We start from the raw sequence: 23,539 nt of genomic DNA, 5'->3' as shown, positions 1-23,539 counted from the left end.
TTAGTGTCCAATGAAGGAAGGTACGCATAAGTGGGCTGGCTACACCCCTGGCAGAGGCCTTGGACTTAGGTCTCACTTGGCTTGCCGGGTCTTCTCACGCACAGCATATTTCCAAAGGTCTCAGTCAGAAGTCATTGTCTCGGTGAGGCCCAATGAAATAAGAGTTAAAATACTCAAACAAGTCACCAAACTCACTGAAAAATCAAAACAGACCAACAGAAATCAGGCAAACGAGCAAAGAAAAATTTAACATATTAACTTAACTATATATATATATATATATATATAGAGAGAGAGAGAGAGAGAGGGGGGGAGACAGACAGACAGAGCATTCTTTATAGCCTACTTAACATGGATATAGTTCAAGATGCCATAATACTGTGGTATTCCTCTTAAGAAAGCATGTCATGTAGATATTTAGTGCTAAAAAGCACATAAATTTTAGTAGCAGACAAAAAATTTCCAGCACCATCAGTGGAATTGCTAGATCACATGATTTCTATATGTTTGCATGTTACTAGCAGCAGGTATCTGCAATCGCTGCATGCTAGCCAAACTTCATCCATACTGATATATAGAAAAAAAGAGCCTAATAAGACACTGAGTTACTGGTGTCACAAACAGTTAGCAAGCTGGAAAAAAAAATTATTAGTGATGGAAGCAGTATCAGTACCAAACAGCAATTTTTATATTCTACTTAACCAACAGGAAGTATGTAATTACAAATCTGCACATAAGCAGCTTCAGATATTAGTTGTTCCTTTAACAATTTATGGCAATGGCAGTACCTTGAGAGATTAAGTAATCTTTTCCAGAGTACTATGGTATTGTTAAAGCATAGCCTCATTAAGAAGGATATATAAAGATTGTTATTCAGTATTAATTACTTTCATTGCTAATAACTATTGTGTGCATATATGAAAATATATTTTTACAAATGTGTTTCTGTGCATGTGTTGCTATTTTTTTTATACATGTAAATGTGTAAGCATTTATAGATGTGTGTACACAAATACATATATGTATAACTAGTATGTGTGTGTATAATCAATGAAGCATACTGAATTTGTAATTATTAGATATTTTCACTACTTCACAATTAAATGAAATACCAACATATAACTTTCCAAATTTGCAAATCATTGAAATAAATGCAAGCTTGGAAAAACAAATGGAAAATGAAAAGAAACATGTTCTCTTCCAAAACTGAAAAGAAAAAGAAAGACATTTCTTTCAAATGAAAAATATTTACCATTCTCTCATCTGATGCCTGCAGAATGTTCCATTGCAATTTGTCAACGTCAAATGTATATAATTCTTTTGAAGGATGAAACTTGTAATATTTTGTAAATAGCATTCCTCCATAAATGTAAATTGTAGCAACAGCAAGGTGATATACTGCACTGTGTCCATAAATGCCTAAGATGTTCAGAAAAAATAAGAAATTGATAAAATTAAAAAACAAATAAAAATACATTTAGAATTTACTGTAATATTTTGTAATAAATTTATTACAATACTAACAGTATAACCTGACCTTGTCTGGGTGTGACTTATTACGCCATCTACGATAAGTCTTGCTAGGTGAAAATCAACTAAAAAATAAAGCCTTACAATGAAAAAACCCTTATGATGTAAATATGTTCATAATTCAAAATACGATGAAATTAATAGGGAAAATCTGAAGGCTGTTTTGCGTAAAATTATTAAGTGTACGTAAATTTCATCCGTCTAATTGGCTATAGAAATGCTTGTGCAAAACAACTTTTTGCGCTGCCCTGATTATACATAGCAGGGTAATCCCTTTTAGCAGGAGCTAGGATGGCAATTTGTGATGAAGCAATTGCTGGCGATCTGTTGCTACACAGTTTTGCCAGAATTCTATCAGATTGGGCAGAAGATGTTGATGCACCATTTTGCATTATGTTCAAAGTGGCTTCTGGAATGTGGTGAATTGCTGCAGTCTGTTGCTGTCATTTTAAACCGGTTGCTGTCTTTCCACAGCAAACTCTCTTCTTTGGATACATAATCTATGTATATATTAAACAGAAGAACAAAAGTTATAATAGATGGCAGGGTCGGTACTTTTCACATATCTGTAATTTTTCAGATTAACACCCGCATGATTACCCAACCCTAATCCTAATCCTAACACTAACCATAAACCTAAAACACTAACCCTGACCCTAAAACCGTAACCGTAACACTAATCCTAACCCTAACCCTAAAACCCTAACCCCAACACCCTAGTGAAAATCGTTGTATATTTACAAAACATTGACGAACATGAGTTATATTTTACTGAATGATTGTGTACTTGCACATGTATGTGTTTGAGAGAGTGAGAGAGGAAGAGGTAGTTAAAAGTTTTCTTATGACGGCTTCTCTTCACTGCCTATTACTTCATTAGAAATCTACAGATGCACATAAGCACATATTAGAGAAAAATGAAACAAATATGGACGACTTGCTCCGTAACACCATCGAGTGGGGAACAGTTCTCAAAAATAACCTGCAGTTGTTTCCTTCAAAATTCCTACATGCTTGAAATGTACATACATCAAGGTATATTTGTAGAAAATTTCACGAAAAAATATTCCTTTTCGTGAAAGTTAAGAGGAATTTAAGTGGTATTTCCGAAAATTGTCCCCCACCCCCTCCCAAAACACTTTCACCGAAAATTTTTGTATATTCAGAATCTACATAATAAACAATATATGCATAGAAAATTTCATAAAAATATATTAATTTTTCTGAAAGTTTTGACCTTCCAAAGTCGGGGGGTACAACTCTGTAGTTATGCCACATTGACGAACATGAGTTATATTTTTGTGAATGATTATGTTTACTTGCATGTGCATGCGTTTGAGAGAGCGAGAGAGGAAGAGGGGGAGAAATGAATAGAGAACGATAGCAATGTGTATGTTGTTGTCACAGATCACGTATGTGTGGTTGTCTGTTATGAAAAATAGGTAAAGAATACTGAGAGGAAAGTTTAATCTATGACTTTGTATCTATCACTTTCTCTCTCTCTCTATCTCCCTCTTTTACTCTTACTCTCTATATTATATGTTGAGCGCGTGTGTAAGAACGCTGTTCCAGGTAGAAGGGAAGAAATATAAAAGTTGCTAGAAGCAACAGCCAAATCTCCCTTAAATCACACAAAGTAAACAGAATTTAAAAAATTTAATTACTGCGCTGGAAAGTTCACATCGAGAAAATTCCATTGATGTAAAACTTTTTACGAAAAAGTGGAAAATGTGGATTTCTATACACTTTTAAAAAGGCTTCACACAGACACACAACTTCAGCTTTATATATTAAGATTAACGTGGGATGAAGTTAAAATAATAGACAGAGAACACCACTGGAAGGACACAACAACCTCCTAAGCAGACCAAGTGCAGATATGAACAGCATATGGGAACTGGTATTAAGGAATAGGAGAATATTAGATTTATAAGCCACTCCATAATTGCCCACGGGCATATGGCGTAGTGGTTAAGAGCAAGGATTCCAAGTTTGATTCCAGGCAGTGACCTGAATAATAATAATAATAACCTTGAAAAATACCTTAGGAATGAAAACCCAGGTTCAAAATTTCCCCAAGACACCTGATGAAGGCTGGAGGGTATATCAGCCGAAACATTGTGTTAACAACAAACAAGATGAGGACAAAAATCCGTCAATTGTAAATAATGTTTTCAGTTGAAGTCATTTCAAACTAATGAATCTGACAAGAACATGAACTCTTACTTATAGGAATCAGCAAACAAACTATTAACTAATTTGTGCTGATGTCCGCCAAACAGGTAATAATTCATGGGGTGTATGCAGAACAGAGAGAACCCAAACAATAACATAGCTATTCAATCTTAATATGTTCTCACCAAATCAAACACACAAGGACAAAACACCGCAGGGTCTTGAAGTCCCCTTATATCAGTAAATTACATGTGTAATGAACACATTGCTTTCACACATATTGCTTTGTAGGTGAAGAAGAAGCAGAGAGTTGTTCAGTTTCCAGTTAAGTTTAATTTCTGAGTTCATTTTGTCGCATGACATGTGACAATCACCGCTCAACTACTTGTTTACATTCAATCCTTTCAGCCTCTATATAATAATAATAATAAGGCATCCAAAATGCCGTCTTATTATCATATCATTTTCTTTAATATTACTGCGATACCTTATTATATTATTTCCCTTAATATCAAATACCTTTTCTGTTGAATTTTTTTCAGCTTTCATCAGCCTGACAATCACATTTATCATGTTATATTAGCAATCATAGTCAGTAATGAATAATAATGATAATAATAATAATAATAATAACAACAACAACAACTAAATTTTAAAAGGATTGACGTAATTCTTCACAAAGGGAAAGACAAAATGAAGAGCACGATGCAATTGCAATAGATATTTTATTGGGTGAATGATATTTCGACAGCAAGCCTGTCTTGGTCAAATTCAAAATAAAAAGTGATAAAAATTCAAAATTACAGAAATTTAGATCTAAAATATGAACAAGACCAACCAGCATCCACATGTTGATGGAATGACATCATCAGTCTTTAAGTTTCAATTTTATAACTGGCGAAGAGAAAAAGACAGGAAAAACAAGAGAAAAAAAAAGCAAAGCAAAAAAAGAAAAGGAAAAAAAGAAGAATATTTAATCAAACAGTTTTGAATAAATTTGATGAAATTCTTCTGTCATTTTATTCATTCCTCCAGGGTGTGATGTTAATAACCTGCAAACATATTTCTCTTCATGTATTTTGAGTATTGAAAGTGTAGCAGATTCAGAACATTTTTTGAGAATATGCACTTTTAAGTCTTTTTCGAAATTGCAGCTGTTTGAAGCAAAATGTTCGGCAAGTTCTGTTGAACTACTGTTCTTGTGCCTGACGTCGAATCTGTGCCCATTAAATCTTTTGTTTAGTTGTACAACAGTACAACCAACATAAATCAAGTTGTGTTTCATGCATTTTGCCACATACACAATGTGGGAATCTCTACATGTCCTACCTTTTGTATAAATGATAACATTTCTGTTATGACTCCTGATGGAATTCACTTGACACATGTTGTTGCACAATGAACAGGGCTTACATCCCTTGTGGCTGCTTTTCAAGGTACAGAGTGCAGATACTCCAATGTTCATTTTCTTGGAGTCAGAAATAGAGGTCAATAATTCTCTTATATTTTTATTCTGTCTAAAGGCTACAATAGGTGGCTGAGGAAATATCTGTTTCAAACAAGGATATTTTTCTGCAACATGCTGGTAACTTTCATGCAACACTTTTGAAATGCCAGCAAAATTTCGGTACCAGTTAATTGCTAAAGGAATTCTGTCACATATTGTATTGTGTTTGCTAAAATTATGCGTGAAGGTTTGACTTTCTTTGCTAATCTTAGCTATCTCATTTGCTATTTCCTTTAATTGTGATTCACTGTAAATGCGTCTGACATAATGGTGTAAAAAAAGCATTTGCATGTTTCCAGTAATCCTCTATGTCAGTACAAATCTGTTTAATCCTCAAAACTTAGAATTTCAAATTTGACCGAATTATATGATGTGGATAATTGGAGTGGCGGTAAATGTGGGATAATGTGGGCTTGAAAAATAACTCTGTCACTATTCTGCTTCCAGAAAACAACTTTTGTGTCTAAAAATTCAATTCTAGTTTTTGAAAAACATAAATTTTATGTTGGAGTTAAAGCCATAGTTTTTAGCATAACAGTCACAGAAAGGCAAGAAGTCCATTAAACTATCCTGTAACCTTTCCCAGACAAAAAAGACATCATCAATGAACCATAATCAGAGTATTGGTTCAAATCCATGTAGGGATTTGAATGTCTTCAGTATTTTGTTGAATTTTGTCTTCTTGAATTTTGTTGTGAAGACAGAGAAATTAACTGCCATGGGGTACCCATGGTGCAACCCCACATCTGGTGGTAAAATTTCTGTCCAATCTTCATTGTGTTACTTCGTAACACAAGTCTCAATAACCTACAGACAAAATTTGATGGAACACTTTTGTTGATCATTTTTCAAAGGCATTTATGCATGCTTCTACCCCTTCATTGTGGTCAATATTGGGATATAAGGAAGAAACATTCCTCGTTACCAAAAAACAGTTTCTGACATGGCTTCCGTGCTTAAAAAAGTTGTTGATTTTAGACACAAAATCAAAAGTATCCTGAATATAGGAACTTGATCTTTTGCGACAGTAAATAGAAAGCCACCAAGCCATTCTGAAATCTTGGCTGTACAGCATTTACATCCACTGCAAATTGGGCACATTAGAGGAAATTTTTCAAGTATTTTGTGTATTTTAGGGAGACCATAACATGCAGGTGTTCTTTCTGACTGTAAAATCATTGTAGCAAAAATCAGAGCTGGCTATAATTTCTACAGAATATCTGTAGAAATAACCTTAACAAAATAATGCAAAAAGCACTGCTAACACAGTAGAACATGGTATTGACTTATAAAAACATTTAATATACTTTGTAGTATATTATGGTTGCAGAATGAAATACCACATACCTACAAGTCATTAGTCTTTCATCTGTTATCTTAACTCATAAAAATAAAATTAAGATGTATACCATGGAGTGTGAATTTATTACAGACACCCTTATTTATTTTGATAGAATTGCATATCAAGTAGATAACTACAAACAACTTATAAGTTTAGCAAATCTTCAAGCCACCAAAGATAATATTTTTTATTTCATAGAAGATTCAACTTCTAATGACAAAGCAAACATTGATACAATGGTATTGCCTAGAGGCTGAGATATTTTGTACTCTGCCATGCCACTTTTGCAGCCTTGCATCCCCAGCTTTTGCTACCTTGCATTTCCCACTCCATATCCCCCACTCAGTAAGCTATTGTTCAACTCCTTATCACTCATGATGCTCCATCTATCATCTCTCCACCACCTGTACTGGCAACACCATCCTTTTTACAATGACACTATATTGCTTTACACTCATTCCCATACCCAATACACTCTAACTTCACCATACTGTACTACAAGCAAGCACACAATCTCCTCTGGGCCACCTGTAGTATTACTCATCACTTACCTCTATCTTTATCTCATTGCCCACCCTTAACTTTGTCCACCTCTGCCAATCACACACTGCTAACTTCACTCCAAATATCCCTGCTTATTCATCATACTCTTGCTCCTTTCACCCACCCAGCCTTACCTTTGACCATTTCTACTATTGCCATTCACTCCTCTCCTGACTGCACTCTTAACTATTCCTACCTTTTTTCCATCACATACTCACTCCTTACATTTTACCTCCCATTCTGACCCTTCTGATGACATTGCTCCTTCTTTTGCTCCCCTTCCTCAGTCATCTGAGCAAATATACATGCTCTGGCTTATTTTTTCCCTCTATCCATTTCTGGCCTTTTTGTTGCCATTATTCTCTCTCTCATTCCTTTTCTCACCACAGATTATTAAGAACTCTCTAAATTCATTGTGTGCATGGCACCCCCACTAGTGCTATGGTGTGCTAGTGCTATGGTGTGCTAGTGCTATGGTGTGCTAGTGCTATGGTGGAACCTGCTATGCTCCTTCCACAGGTGAATGATAAGTGGGACTACCTCTCTAGTACCGGTGGGTGCTATGGTAAATGCTCCTACTACTCACTGAAAATAGAAATGATGATGATGACAGTGATGGTGGTGGTAGCAGTGGCAGTGGTAATACAGTATGAGTGCTAGATGAGAAATTCATGCACTGAAATTTTATAGTGCTAATTTAATAAAAATTTTTTATAAATCCACATTTGTACATTTGCGGTAAATATGCTATCAATAACAGTAACACATTTTGACTATTAATTAACAATGGATGTAACATATCAGTTTCATATTTTAACATCTTAAAATAATATTGATTCTAATGATATTGGTAAAACAGTTTGTGCTGAAATTCCTGATCCTGAAACACAGTCTGTACGTCATCAAATAGCACTAAGGTATATGAGACATGGACCCTTGACATGAAAATCCAAATACACAATGAATGAAGAATAATAGTGAGTGTACAAAAAACTATCCCATGATAGCAGAAAATAGACACTAATGTGGATGGAGATCCAGTCTACAAGAACAACAGCTCAAGTTTGAAGCAGAAGTGTAGACAAAGAGAAATGATGTTCCATATTAGCAATTATCCTTTTAATACAACTGTAGAGGAAAGCTATGTTTTTAAAAAATTATACAATAAGAATGGGTCACTGATTTACCAAATTATTGATTTTTAAATAATCAAGTTATTCAGCTCCATGAAAAACATTGTCATAATAAAAAAATTACGTCATTAGATCAAGGTTAGGACTAGGTATATTTAAATTAGTCAAAGGACTATTATCATTGTGGGGAAATGCTCAGAAATCCATTTAAAATAGCTCTCCATCTTTATTTGTAACTATCACAGTTGGAAAATTGCATCATCTCCTACAAGAATTTCTGTTTCTCCAAAATAAATAGCAATTTTCTATCACAGCTTTCATGTTTTCTTTACACTTTTATGAATACATTGTTTTCTCTTATGAAATTGCCAGGATTTCATTTTGAATACTTTCATTGAGACAGCCATGATCATATCTATCATTCATTCTTGTATAATTTGTGTCACTGGAGTCAACTACATGGAGTGATGCAAACTGTCAACACTCACCATCATTTGGGTGCATGTTAGATACATGGTGATAGATTAGACCATGCACTCTGAAATGATAAGAATCACATGTAGATGGTTCAACAATCTCTGCACCCATGGATGCAAAGGGAAAATGAGATCTAAGAGTGTCCTTGAATTTTTGAGAATGTATATGCTCTGGATTGCTCATTCACTCCTATAAATATTCAAGGAGATCTAGCTGATACAGTAACAAACTTTGCCCTTGTGACAACAGTTGTTAAATTTCCCATCAACAAAACATTCTGGTTAAATGTTTAATGCACCACAAAACTGGCACCCAATTTCCATTTCTCCACAACTATGTTGTTGATTTTCATCTTCTTGAAGAGTATCATTATTTACTCCATATTGCCTTCTAATTTCTCTGCATGAAGCAATGTATCTCAACCACTTTTCTATTTTCCTTTTCTTTCTTTTTTTTTGTCATTTGGAAACACCTAAATGAAAATACCTGTGTCTTTTGTTCTTTTATATACTCTTTTACTTGTTTCAGTCTTTTGACTGTCGCCATGCTGGAGCACCACCTTTAGTCGAGCAAATCGACCCCAGGACTTATTCTTTAGAAGCCTAGTACTTATTCTATCGGTCTCTTTTGCCGAACCACTAAGTGACAGGGACATAAACACACCAGCATCAGTTGTCAAGCGATGTTGGGGGGACAAACACAGACACACAAACACATACACACATACATATATATATATACATATACATATATATGACGGGCTTCTTTCAGTTTCTGTCTACCATATCCACTCACAAGGCTTTGGTTGGCCCGAGGCTATAGTAGAAGACACTTGCCCAAGATGCCACGCAGTGGGACTGAACCCGGGACCATGTGGTTGGTAAGCAAGCTACTTACCACACAGCCACTCTTACGCCTACATATGTTGATGTTCTTGCAATAAATATCAATTACATCACTATGAATTTTCTTGGAGAGCATCCAAAAAGAAACATGACAATATGAATGGTCAGTGAAATGGTTGAAATCTTGCCTAATTAGCCTATAATGGAAGGAAGGTTTTTATTATACTTTTGGGATATCTTCTTCTTCCATTATAATTATTCTGTTGATTCAAGGAGCTGGAAATACAAAGAATGAAGTTCTCAGGCAGAGTAAATTCAATAACCGTTTATGCACAGGTGCTTCATACAAGGGATTTGCTTTCAGTAACCATCTTCACAGCAGTGCATAGTTAGCCTTCTCTCCCATACATGTGAGGTTCAATAACCTCTGGAGACAATGCATGTGGTATCACAGCAGGACAAAAGTCTGGTGTGAGCTCGAAGTGTGGCTTCAAAATCTTGCTCGGCATCAGCATGAGAAGAATGAGAGGGAAAATGTTGTCTTTTCCTTAAATAATGGTTGCAGGCGAGATCTCATTTTTGTCTCGCATATGGCAATGGTTGCAGGCAAGATCTCACTGTTTCAAAGTGGTGCTGGCTTCTTTGTGCCTCACTACAGGGGCTCCCCACTGAGAATGCCAGTGCGAAAATAGAGAATAACTGAAGCAGGCACAAGGAAAGAACAAAGATGGTAACCAATCACAAACAACAAGATATGGTACAAAATGTGACAAGTCAAAAAGAAAAATAATTGCAAGAAATATAACTTGGCATGCACAAAATTTGACAAAATGTTCAATTACAGTGTATTGGAATTGTTCATTAACACAAGAAAGCAATTGTCTGTCACAGGAAACACAAAAGTGATTGGCAGAGATAAATAGTTTTGGTAAGTTTTTTGGGTCAGTGCACAGTACAGCCTGTCCTGGTGACATAAGGTTCGTTAGTATTAGGTTGTGGCAACGAAGGTGGCGGTGTAGATGATGGTGTGGTCAAAGGTGCATGTGCAGGTGGATTGTAGGTGGTTGTAAAGGATCAAAAGGGGGTGGGCGTGGCCAGAGTGTCATCAAAGGGTGTGGAAACCTCAAAATATGCCTTTTTAAGTCTGTTGACTGACATGGTCTCTGCCCGACCAGTGATGTCGAAACTAAAAGTATTGGGTGTGCGCGATAGCACACGAAATCGTCCTTTACATGCGTCCACTTGTCAATGTCCGGTGGGACGTGAGAGGGAGCAGATTGGTCAAACAGATACATTTGGTGAAAAGCTCAAGAAATATGAGCTTTGTCTGGTGACATACGACGTTGGATCAGGATGTGATGAATTGGCTGGAGCTAACATTGTACCAGGAAGTGCCAAGGTGGTATTGTAAAGGAGTTCAGCAGAGGCGAAACCTAAGTCTGTCTTAACGGCAGTGCAACAACCAAGAAGAACGATAGGCAGGAATTCTGTCCAAGAGTGCAGATCAGGAGTAGCACGTAGAGCAGCCTTCAGTTGCCTGTGAAAACATTCGACCATCCCATTGGAAGCTGGATGGTAGCTGGTTGTATGAATGTGATGGACACCTAGGATTCGTGATAATTCACAAAATAAGGCAGCTTCGAACTGGCATCCACAGTAAGTGGTCATCTTAGCTGGAACACCAAAACAAGCAATCCAATTAAAAATGAAAACTCAAGCAGCTGACTCAGCGGAAATGTCCACTATTGGAACGGCTTCACACCAACGAGAGAAACAATCGATGCATGTCAATATGTAAAAGAAACTGCGACTGACAGGCCATGGTTCAACCAGATCAATTGTCCAAGAGGAGCGCGAATGTGCCTGTGGATTTTAGAACGCTGGCATTTCACACAAGAGCATGCCCAAGTGGTGATCATCCAGCACATATTAGGCCAGAAAAACTGAGCCGTGATAAGCTTCACCAAGGCAGCAATGCCAGGATGTGACAGTGAATGCAAGGCATCAAAAACGGAATGCTGGTAGTTCGCAGGTACAAACGGCCTTGGAGTACCAGTAGCTGTGTCACAAAGGATTATGCTTTCAGCAGATGGAAGTGGATGACAGGCAAATCACAAAATCTCAGCCCTCAAGTTAATGTTGAAAATAATGAACTGACAGGTAGATCACTAAGAGTTTGTGATCAATCATACTGTAACGACGTTCAGCTGGCTTTAATTGATGAGAAAAGAATACCAAAGGTTGAGTTTGATCATCAGCGGTATGTTGTAAAACAGCACCGACCACAGAATCCGATGCATTAACTGTTAAAGAGAGGTGAGCATCAGGAACCAGATGTGCAAGCATCTTAACAGAAGCTATTTCCTTCTTGATTGACTTGAAAGAAGATAATGACTCAGCAGATAAAGTGACAGGAGAATTTTTTTTTATTTGCTTTCAATAGTTAAGTCAAGGGAAGTAACTTGTTTGCACATTTAGGTATGAATCCTGTAGAAGTTGACGATTCTCAAGAAATGATGGAGTTGGCATAAAGAAGTGGGAGGAGAGACATATTGAATTGCATTGACTTTGGAGGAGAGAGGTCGGACACCATTAAAGTCAAAATAATGACAGGAATTCCAGAGAAGTCTATCCGAAAACACACTTATCAGGATTGATTCGCACATCGTAGGTGCGAAGACGCTGAAAAAGTTGAGATAAATGTTGGAGGTGATTTTCATGCATGTTGCTAGCTATGAGCAAATTATCCACGTAAGCGAACACACAGTCAAGTCCATGGACAACTTTGTCAATAAACCTCTGGAATGTGATCATTGCATTCCGCAAACCGAAGCTCATAAACAGGAACTCGAAACTTCCAAAAGGGGTGGTAACGGTAGTTTTTGGAATGTCATCATTGTTCATTGGAATTTGATGATAAACCTAGATGAAGTTAACCTTGAAAAAAATAGTACAACCATGCAAGTTTGAAGAAAAATCCTAGAGATTCCTTATCGGATAGTGATCGGGAACAGTGACCGCATTCAAACGTCTGTAGTCACCCACCAGACGAAAATCTGAATCCTCTTTCCATGCGAAATGAAGAGGAGATGCCCAAGGGCTGGTGGAGGGGCAAATAAGGCTGAGTTGAAGCATATACTCAAACTCAGATCGAGCCTTTTTGAGCTGATCAGGGGCGAGTCACTGTGGATGTGAAAAATGGGTGGTCCAGAAGTAGTGATATAATGGCGAGTCGAGTGTGTGACTTTGACTTTGATTTGAAAGTCGGATCTACCAGCTCTGGGAAAGAAGCCAAAAGAGAGTGGAACTTATCTCCAGCAGTGGCAACAAAAATTGATGGGCTGAAAACAGCATTAGTAGTAACCTGAGCAGGCGTAAACAAAGACGTAGAATCGTCCAAGAGTCTCTGTCGCCTGACATCTACTAACAAATGAAAGTGGTTTAAGAAGTCCACGGCCCAAATGGGGTATGGTAGATCTGCTATAACAAAAAGCCACCTAAAATCCCTTCAAAGGTTGAGATTTAGGTTTAATGAGACCTGACCATAAGTTTTTATCGAGGATAGATTCACCATGTGCAGGTTAATGGCAAATTGCTTCGGTTTGTCTGAAGTAAGACGCAAAGGCCAAATAGAACAGCTGAATCCAGTGTCAACCATGAATGATTTGTTAGATCCTTAACAAAGAATATATGATGAGATGAAAAATTGCAGGAAGTTGTTGATGTGCCCAAATCTTCCACAACTAGTTTCCCAACAGCTTGAATGAACAGGGCTGGATGCATCAACAGGCTTTGTCCTTAAATCTGGCATGGTACCAGCAGAGATTGGAAACCATTGGAGTAGAACTAGATGACCGTGGCTTAGAATGGCTTCTGCTGAGAGGACGACGAGAGCTGGCATATTCTCGCCACAGTGTGTCCATGCGACGTGTTAATGCATTGACTCTCTCCAAAATGTCGTCATGTGATGAGGCAGGAGACTCTATAGTAGTAGAGGAAGCTACTACGGGGTTGAAACAAGTATGGTAAGGTGCAGGCTGCACAGTAAACTCTATGATCTTGTGGCTATCTGATCGAGTGGTGGCTATCTGATCGAGTGGTGGCTATCTGATCGAGTGGTGGTTATCTGATCGAGTGGTGGCTATCTGATCGAGTGAATTGAAGTCAACCATTGTGGCGAGTATCAATTGGACATTTGGCAGTTGTTGTTGTTGGCACTCCGTCTCTTACGACATTGAGGGTTCTAGTTGAACAGCCTGCTCGTGAAATTAACGTGCAAGTGGCTGAGCACTCCACAGACATGTGTACCCTTAACATAGTTCTCGGGATATTCAGCGTGACACAGTGTGACAAGGCTGACTCTTTGAATTACAGGCACAACAGAAACAGGAAGTAAGAGTGAGAGAAAGTTGTGGTGAAAGAGTACAGCAGGGTTCGCCACCATCCCCTACCGGAGCCTCGTGGAGCTTTTAGGTGTTTTCACTCAATAAACACTCACAACACCTGGTCTGGGAATCGAAACTGCGATCCTATGACCGCGAGTCCGCTGCCCTAACCACTGGGCCATTGCGCTTCCACACATTTGGCGGTAGACAAGAGAAAAACAACTTTCTTAGCAGAAGATTGTCCTCAAGTGGAGTGTCGCTGAGTTCTTGCAGCCGACAAAGAAACTCAGATGGTGCCCTATCTCCCAGGTGTTCATCCTGCATCAGTGTCTGGAATTTATTCTCCAAGGATTGTGTGTTCCAATAGAGAACCTTGGATTTGATGGACGCGTAAGTCGCGTCTGGATGTGGGTCAATGATGAGATCTTTCACTGAGCGTGCAAGAGGTGAAGGTATTCCACAGTACAAAAGGTTCAGTTGCTGTTGGTGAGGCACATCATGGGCGGAAAAATATGCATCCAATTGAGCAAACCAAAGTGTGACATCACCAGAGTATGCGGGCAAGCTGGGAAGACTCATCTTTTACAGAGGAAAGAAAGGAAAAAGGAAAAAAGTATGGGAATGTACAAAACTCTCACAGAGAAAAGCACCAAAGAACCAACAAAAGTGTTGTTGGAATAATAAACGTGTGTACAGGAAAAAATTTTCTTAACAAAATTTTTGATTTTTGTACTGTGTGCAGAAAGGAAAAAAAATGTTCTTAACAAAAGAAATAATTAACCATATTTGTGATGTCATATCTTTGAAATTGAGGTGATAATCATTTTCAAATTACACAAATTAATAGTGACCATCAGTTGCCTATTTTCTTTCAGGTTCTTAGAAAGAAAACTTATTTTTGGCAGTTTTTAAAAATATTTATGTATTTTGTTACATGCAACAAATAGTCAATTTCACAGTGTTTTCAAACCAAGTTAAATCCCAAACTACAAGTCACAAGGACTTGAGTTTTAGCACATTTCTAGTTGGTATAGAACTAAATAAATCCTGAGATTTTGGAAAATGAGAACAGTTCAATAAAATTTTAATGGACTATTAAAAATGGCCATAAATGGTGGAGTTTGGGATCAGGACACCCACATAAGTTGGATTTTCTCAAATTTGATAGGGACTTTTTCAATTCTTTTTTTGCATCAATAATCTTGGAAATAATGGGAATAAGGTTTTTAAGGAAAAAAATTACAGAAAATTTATGATTTGTTTCCACTACCAACCCACTCCAGACTGATTTTGGCCAATTTTGTTTGCACTATGCACTTAAAAATCATGGAAGAAGCCTCCTTAGAGAAAAAAAAAATGTGACAATATTTTCAAGCAAAAAGATGTATGATTTAAGGGAGATTTAGCTATTGCTTCTAGCACATACCACAACCACCAGATACTTTTCTTAGAATTACCTGTGGGCTGAGATTAAAAAGCAAATAAGATGTGAAAACTACCGTAAAAACGCATTAATTTACACACTTTTTTTGTAAAAGAAACAAAATAAACTTTAGTGAGTGCATAAATTACATGAGTAGATCATTTCCAGAATTTTTTATAAATTTTTTTGTTGAAAACTGACGTACAAATGTAAATATTCGTACTGGAAGTTGGCTCATTTAATGTCAAAATAGATTTTTACAGAAAAAATATAACGAAGTTGACATTTATTTTTGCTGGATGGTATAATGCTTACTTTTTCTGTATCTAAAACCATTAAATTCTTTTGAAGTTTGATGTTCATGCTGGTAATCACAGTCCAGGCCATATTTTACATTGCTTGGAGTTTCTACCTATTGCAATGGAGCCCACCAATTTCCTTAAATAGATAAGTTTTTCTCCACTTGAGTCTAGCTTGCTTTTGCCTCCAGGAAGCTATTGCTTGCTTCCTCTGTGTTAGGACAATGAAATTCATCACTGCTGACAACATCATAATTCATCTTTGCGCATGTAAACTCACTAAGTGAATATGACTTAGCATTCCTACAGAAACCTTCATTTACCTTTTACAATGTTTAATGCCATTTCACTTTCATGTTGGATTATGCAACAATCTTATGTTCTCTTCATAGAACACTTGTAATGTATGTATTACCAGTTCTTTTGGTATAGTAGATTTTTACTATTCTTGTTTGTATCTCCTCACAGATGTGTGTATTCTAACAAGTTGCTTCTTAAATTTCGTACCTCTCTTGTTCAATAAACACTGAGTTAAACTTGCAAAGCTGTTTATTTCCCCTTTCAATATTTAATGTTTATTTTAGCAGGTTACCAAACTATCAGTTTGGTCTCTATGCTATTCCAACAAGAATAGGTGGAAAATCAGAGCTCAAGACAAGAAGACACTTTTGACCAATCAGAATTCTGTTTACATAATCAGTCTGATTAGTCACCTTCCTCTGTCGGTTGAGTAAAGAGTCATCCAAGCTGATGTTTATTGGTAATTAAACTTAATTTGCAACACTTGTGCATATTTATCAGCTTTGTTTTTGTTGATAAGAATTATCAACAACTTTTCCTGTGATCATGATTTGAGAAGACATACAGAAATATGCTAAAGATCGGATATAATCTCTTGTGGGCAAGAAATGTAAAATAAAGTTTATTATAAACAACACAAACACTTCGTAGTTTAATAGCTTTCAATGTGGTGCTTGTTAAACAGAAACTATTTTTATTTAATGAAAATTTAATAAAATTTAATCATAAGTCAGTGAAATTGTGCTAAATACAACTAAATTGAAAACCCTTTCCCCCTGGCCACATCAGCAATTCTGAAAACTTTTCGGTGTAAATTTTATATGAGTAGTAGCTTTTCTTAACAATTTTTATCCTGAAAATCACCTGCGTAAATTACACAGGTGCGCAAATTACATCAGTTTTTATGGTAATTCTTTGCTTTAAGCTTAAAAACATAAATTAAAGGTATTAGCAACATCTGTAACTTACAGCAAATTCTTTAGTAGAGAGAGAGAGAAAAAAAAACTAAAAATCATATGTAAACACTGACACAAATTATCCCAACTGTATTCAGAATCAGAAAAAAAAAAACCCCCATCACATCTGACTTTAATAGTATACAAAATTATATGCATTGCACAATATAATTTTTATTGGTGGAATTTGATAAGTATCTTTCAAAGTAAAACAAATGTATAAGAATATCCACTAGGTTTGCCTAGTGGTTCGCCACATGTCGTTGAAACAACAAGGGGGAATAAACAACAGGAATCAGGAATCTTGCAACACAAATTCATAAACAGAATAAATAATCAATGTCATCAATATAACCATTTCATGGTAAGTTTGGGCTCGAAATGACTTATTAAACTCAATTTAGTGCATTTTTTGTACATTTCTTGAAATTCTGACTCAAACATAAGATTTGAAGCTTTAGATTTGTGTTTCATTTGATCTCTCATTTGATCATGAATATGTCAGTTTGTTAAGAAGGGTCAGTGTACCACTCTCTTTACTTACTTTGCACTTTTCTCCATACCATGGCTGGACTTAGCAATAACAACATTAAATTTCCGAAAAAAAATTTTTTGTATCATACAAAAATCTTGAAGAAAATACGTTATATTCTTAGTAAACATTAACAATGAAATTTTAAGTTTTATATTTCGTAATAATTATCCGACCTACTCCCAACAATTTTATATCAAAATAAAATTAAAAATTTTCCTCTTCATGACAGTATGATTTTAAACTCAACTGAAGTTATGACACTTGAGTGCATTGAACTAGGAATGATTTCTGCAATAAAAAAAACAAAAAAAAAACGGGACAAACTTCATAAATGTATGGAAATACCAGGGTGTTTGAGAACCCCTGACACGATATGTAACTGTCAGATTTTAAATAAAACCATATGAGAAGAGAGTTCACATCCAGAACTTTCAAATGACATAATTTTCCTTGGAAAATGTTTATTTTGACAAGAAAATGATGACACAAAAAGTGTATTTTTGTATGTTCAAACTGTGCTTGACTCCACTGTATGGGGTCTATAGGGATTTTACCCTTGTCTCATATTTTCAGCATTATTTTATTGGCACAGTTGAGCAGCTTGCTGAGTTTCACTGTCACTTCTTCCTGCTGTTACTTAAAATCCAGCAATGAACCACCCTTGAGCTAAACAAAACATTTACTTCCACATCATTATTCCATAAAATGCATTTATGAGGAGAAAAATATTGAAAAATAACAATACATCTTGGAATAACAAAGAAACAAGTAAGGTAACACATGGTCGTGGGATGTGTTAGAAACAAAATCACACATCTTTCCACCTGAAAATTATTGTGAAATTATGAACTCAAACAAATCGCATATTAAAAATAAATTTTTGAAAATAAGCTGAAATTTTAGGAGGTGGATTAATGAAAAAATTATTAAAAAATTTTGCTATTGCTTTTAAATTACATTTCATTTTCTGTTTGAAAATAAAGGAAGTAGAGATTGTAATGATGATTGCTCATCCCCCACCCTCACCCATTTTTTTTTTTAACTAACAAAGCTTCTCCCATTGTTTTTAAGTGCATAGTGTAAAAAAAATTGGCCAAAATCAGTGTTGAGCAGTGGAGGGGATTTGGAAAAAATCATAAATTTTTGAAAATCCTTTTGTATTTCATCAAAAAGGCATCTCCCATTGTTTTTAAGTGTGTAGTGAAAAAAAGAAATTGGACAAAATCGGTTCTGAAGGGGGAGGTGTAGTGAAAAATAAATTTGAAAAATCTCCATCAAAACTGAGAAAATCCAACTTATGTGGGCATGCTGTTCTGAAAGTTCACCAAGGCATTCTATTGTGAAAATTGCCCAGCAATGACAAGATACTCAGTTTATTCTCTTCTTCAATTCTATTATGCAGCCTACAAAAGGAAAATGTTTTTACAAAGAAAAGCAGGATGTGCGCTAACACTAAATTCATTACTTTATATCACACTTAAAATGGAACCAATAGGCTTATCTCTTCTGTTCATAAAATATCTTGAAAAGCAATACCATACCAGTGATCAAAATTTTAATACCTAAGCTTGTAAGCTCCTGAATTGTGGATTCTTTACAGAAGAATAATTAAAGCATAAGGATCAATGGAACTGTTTTCATTTGGATGTAACAAATTGAAAATAACAAGATCTTATATCTTTCAATTTGTTGCATACACATAATGATAATGAAGTGACTTCTACTTACCAAGAGGAATAACACCACTTAGATTCTTGCGATGGTATATATCCCACTGAGCTTGTGCGGAATTGTAAATGAGGACTTTATCAAGAAAATAATTCTCTGTTGAAAATCCACCAATGACCACCAATTTTGTATCAAGCACATATGTTAATGTGTGACCAGCAACAGCAGGCAACCAAGAATCACTCTGTTAAAACAAACAAAAAATGACAGTGCATTTGTGTGCATGTTTGTACACATGTGCAAGAAATAACATTATCAGGAAAATTTTCGTTTTCCAGAAAATTTAGCACAAACATTAAATGAGCTTAGTTTAAGCATAGGCCACAAATTTAAATTCAGTTTTTTCCCATTTTCTCAAAAAACAAAATCTATGCTGAATAAATGTTGGGCTACATACAAGTGTTTAAATTATGAAATTGTGTGTCATTAATGTAGTAGTAACACAATTTAAGACAATGTTTAGATTTACATATAACTTAGTAAACACAAATGATTCCGCACACTTTGGTAAGAAATGACTAAGGAAAGTTTCATATATTTTTTTACAGAAAGGATTAAAGTAATTGCTCTAATCATTACAGAAAAATAGCAATTATGAGAAAATTATACAAAATTAGTAAATGACTAATTCAGTTATAAACTAAAGTTAATCATTTATGCTTTAATACAACATTTTAATGAATATAACAGATATTCTACTTGTTCTTTCTTCCACTTCCTGGATTCTACTGCAAACTTCCAAAATTCATTGGTCACTTTATATTTCTGAACTTTTCTACCAGTTTCAACAATACCGCCATAAATAAAAATTGTCTTAATGATGGGCACACAAACAGCAGCATGGTAATACCTACAACAGAATGATAAAAAAAAAAAAAAAAACCTAAGTTAAAAGTATTCTTTTTACATTAGTTATTTTAAGAAAAAATATTTTGAAGAAAACTGCTTAAATATTTAATTACACAGTTAAAAAACAGTCTTCCAAGAAGGAAAATATTCTAATTCATATAGTAATTTTTGTGCTGAATCTGAAAAAAAGTTTGTAACAGTTCTTTCTCATATCAGTTTTGTATGGTATGCAACTAAATTTTTTTAAAACACATATAATTACACATTTATTAAAATACAATTTGAAAAGACATACTTGTAGTTTAAAAAGTAGTCTGATTTGAATTTTCTACTGCACTTTGTCTCAGACATATCTTCATTGAGAGCCCAGTAGGCAAGAAGCATACTTAGGCTCAGATTGCTGTGGTATTGCTTTTCCATGTTAGAAATAACCTGATGAGGTAAGTAAGGTGGCCACACTCAGAGTGTGACAGTTGGAATTCTTCTGAAATTAACACAGTTGGTGTGCATTCCAACATATTTCAGATGAATGAGATTTTTAATAGTATTATATTCATGTCTGGACTGAGGGAAGGGAGATGGAATAGTGATCTTAACAAGATGTAGAAGAGTTCTAGGCTGTTGTAGAAATGTTAGCAGAAATAAATTGTACTCTTCCAATATCAACAGATGATGATGATGATGATGGTGGTGGTTCTTGTTGTTCTTGATGCAGAGGTAGCTACCACCACCTCTGCATCTGTGGTAAATTACAAAATAAAATGTTTCAAAAGTGAAGACGCCTTTCATCATTCCATGATCAATATAATAAAATTGAAATGCAGGTAATACAATGGATAATAAACAAAACTAAGAATTGACTAGTTATAAACTATATATTATCCAGAAAATATTAAAAAATATATTATTATTATTATTATTATTATTATTAGTAGTAGTAGTAGTAGTAGTAGTAGTAGTAGTAGTAGTAGTAGTAGTAGTAGTAGTAGTAGTAGTAGTATTAGGGCAGTGAGCTGGCAGAATCGCTAGTACGCCAGGCAAAATGCTTAGCAGCATTTCGTCTGTCTTTACATTCCGAGTTCAAATTTCGGCAAGGTTGACTTTGCCTTTCATCCTTTTGGGGTAAATAAAATAAGTACCACTTGAGTACTGGGGTCAATGTAATCGAATCATCCCTCCCCCAAAATTGCTGCCCTTGTGGCAAAATTTGAAACCATTATTATCATCATCATCATCATCATCATCATCATCATTATTATTAAGGTGGCAAGCTAGCAGAATCATGAGCACACTGGGCAAAATGCTTAGCAGTATTTCATCTGCTGCTATGCTTTGAGTTCAAATTCCACCAAGGTCGCCTTTGCCTTTCATTCTTTTGGGGTCAATAAAATAAGAACCAGTCAAGTACTGGGGTTGATGTAATTGACTATCCCCCTCTCCACAAATTCCAGGCCTTGTGTCTATAGGAGGAAGGATTATCATTATTAATATTATTAAGAACTTTATCCGGTAATCAACTGACACATTTGTCTCCCAGGCAAAATCATCATTGTCCCTACTGTGACTTCTTAATAAAATCCATACTTGGACTCACCTTACATTCATGCATCAGTCACAAATAGATGCACTTTTTAAAAATCCTTTCCTTTAACCACTCACATGTCAAAATCAACAGGAGGAGGGAAGGAGTCATCCTCATCCTCATCATCATTATTATCTTCTTATAAAATGAGTCAAAAGAAGCAACTAACCTTCCTGCTGGTTCTTCATCAGTGCTAGCAATGACTTTAGACCATTCTTGGCTGCTACGATTGAACATCCACATTTCATTGATAAGACCATATTTAAGAGAACGCCCTCCATAAAGATAAAGAACATCATCTCCACAACTGATCAGACTGTGACCCATTCGAGCAAGATGAGGTGGATAAATTTCTTCATCACGGCTTGCAGGATTAAACATGTATTTCACTGATAATTTTTCTTCATAACAACATGATCCATTGGGGCAAACACACTGAGAAGTAGAATATAAAAATATAAAACATATATTTTTAAAATATATCATATTTATTATCTATTAATAGCAGCAGTATTGTAAGGCCCAATGTTCCATGCTTGCATGGGTTAAATGGAATCCATTGAGGCAGATTATCTATGGACATATGCATTTCTTATACCCAACACTCACCTGATTGATTTCAAGCAGTGTAATATTCCCAAGTGTTTGAAAATAGTTTCAGATACAATTGTTAATGAACAGCAGATACTGGAGAGAAACTGATGGACAGTAAAATAAAAGTGAACAAATGGATGGATGGACAGATAGACAGACAGACAGCTACAGTATCATAGTAGTCTTCATTTTAATGTCCACTATTTCAGGCCTACAAGGGTCAAATGGAATTCATTGAGGCAAATTTTCTACAGCAATATGCCCTTCCTGTCAGCAACCCTCTCTTTTTTTCAAGCAAGAAAAATATTTCACACTGGCTACATGTTTTAATGAAAGATTGGAAACAAAAAACATTGCATGTATGAAGGTGTTGTTTGTTCATAACAATTATGCAGCACCAAGACATAAACATATACACACAAAAAAATACATACAATCTTACAGATTCCATTAGCAAATCTAATTAAAGTAGGTATCATCATAAATTTTTGAGAATATTTAAATGTAATTTTTCTTCAAGAGCATCCAAAAAGAAATATTTTGATACCTCATTTGTGAAATTTGGGTAAATATTTTAGGAAATATGACAATTTGAATAGTCAGCAAATTAGTTGAAATCTTGCCTGAAAACTAGCCATATTTGTAGTGTCATATCTTTGAAACTGAGTTTATAATCATCTTCAAATTACACAAATTAATAGTGACTATGGGACAGTAGTTGTGTATTCTTTTTCAGGTTCTTGGAAAGAAAATTTGGGGGGTGGAATTTAAAAAATATTTATGTAAAAGATTTTAACACAGGTACAAGATTTTAACACAGGTACAAGATTTTCTGGGCAGAGAACACTGACGGGGTCGGGAGCGTAGGAATACTTCTAGCAGAGAAATGCGTTGATAAGGTAATCGAGGTAGTTAGAGTATGTGACAGAGTACTTAAGATTAAACTAGTGCTTCATCATAGGCTAGCTACTGTCATCTCACCCTATGCCCCTCAACCGGGGCTACCGGATGGGCTGAAAGACCAATTCTATGAAACCCTCTTGCTATCTACCTCGTCGACAAGTGACATGGACCTTCTCTTTGTGGCTGGTGACTTCAATGGTCATGTCGGACGTCGTGTTGGAGGCTTCCATGGCATACATGGAGGCTATGGCTTCGGTTCCCCCAACGAGGAGGGAACCAGACTGCTGGAGTTCTGTGATGCAACCAATCTTATGGTTTGCAATACCAACTTCAGGAAACCTGCCTGTCACCTAGTCACCTACCGATCTGGCAGACACTCTAGCCAAATCGACTACATCCTCACCAGAAACAGGGAAAGAGGGCGGCTTATAAA

The 23,539-nt window shown here is 35.8% G+C and overlaps 1 protein-coding gene across 1 annotated transcript in view; it reads right to left on the bottom strand.

Moving 5' to 3' along the window:
- The window catches only part of LOC106877988 (multiple epidermal growth factor-like domains protein 8), a 575,983-nt gene that overhangs the window by 255,324 nt on the left and 297,120 nt on the right, over positions 1–23,539 (bottom strand). Inside the window, exons 15-18 of the mRNA XM_052968134.1 lie at positions 21,779–22,044; positions 19,878–20,028; positions 19,179–19,362; positions 1,253–1,419 (exon numbers count right to left, since the gene is read on the bottom strand). Coding sequence (XP_052824094.1) covers positions 1,253–1,419; positions 19,179–19,362; positions 19,878–20,028; positions 21,779–22,044 — 768 coding nt within the window. The remainder of the gene's footprint in view (positions 1–1,252; positions 1,420–19,178; positions 19,363–19,877; positions 20,029–21,778; positions 22,045–23,539) is intronic.

The sequence above is a fragment of the Octopus bimaculoides genome, chromosome 1, assembly GCF_001194135.2.
Source record: "Octopus bimaculoides isolate UCB-OBI-ISO-001 chromosome 1, ASM119413v2, whole genome shotgun sequence".
NCBI lineage: Eukaryota > Metazoa > Mollusca > Cephalopoda > Octopoda > Octopodidae > Octopus > Octopus bimaculoides.
The sequence above is the reverse complement of the archived record's forward strand: the minus strand, read 5'-3'. Positions and strand labels throughout refer to the sequence as shown.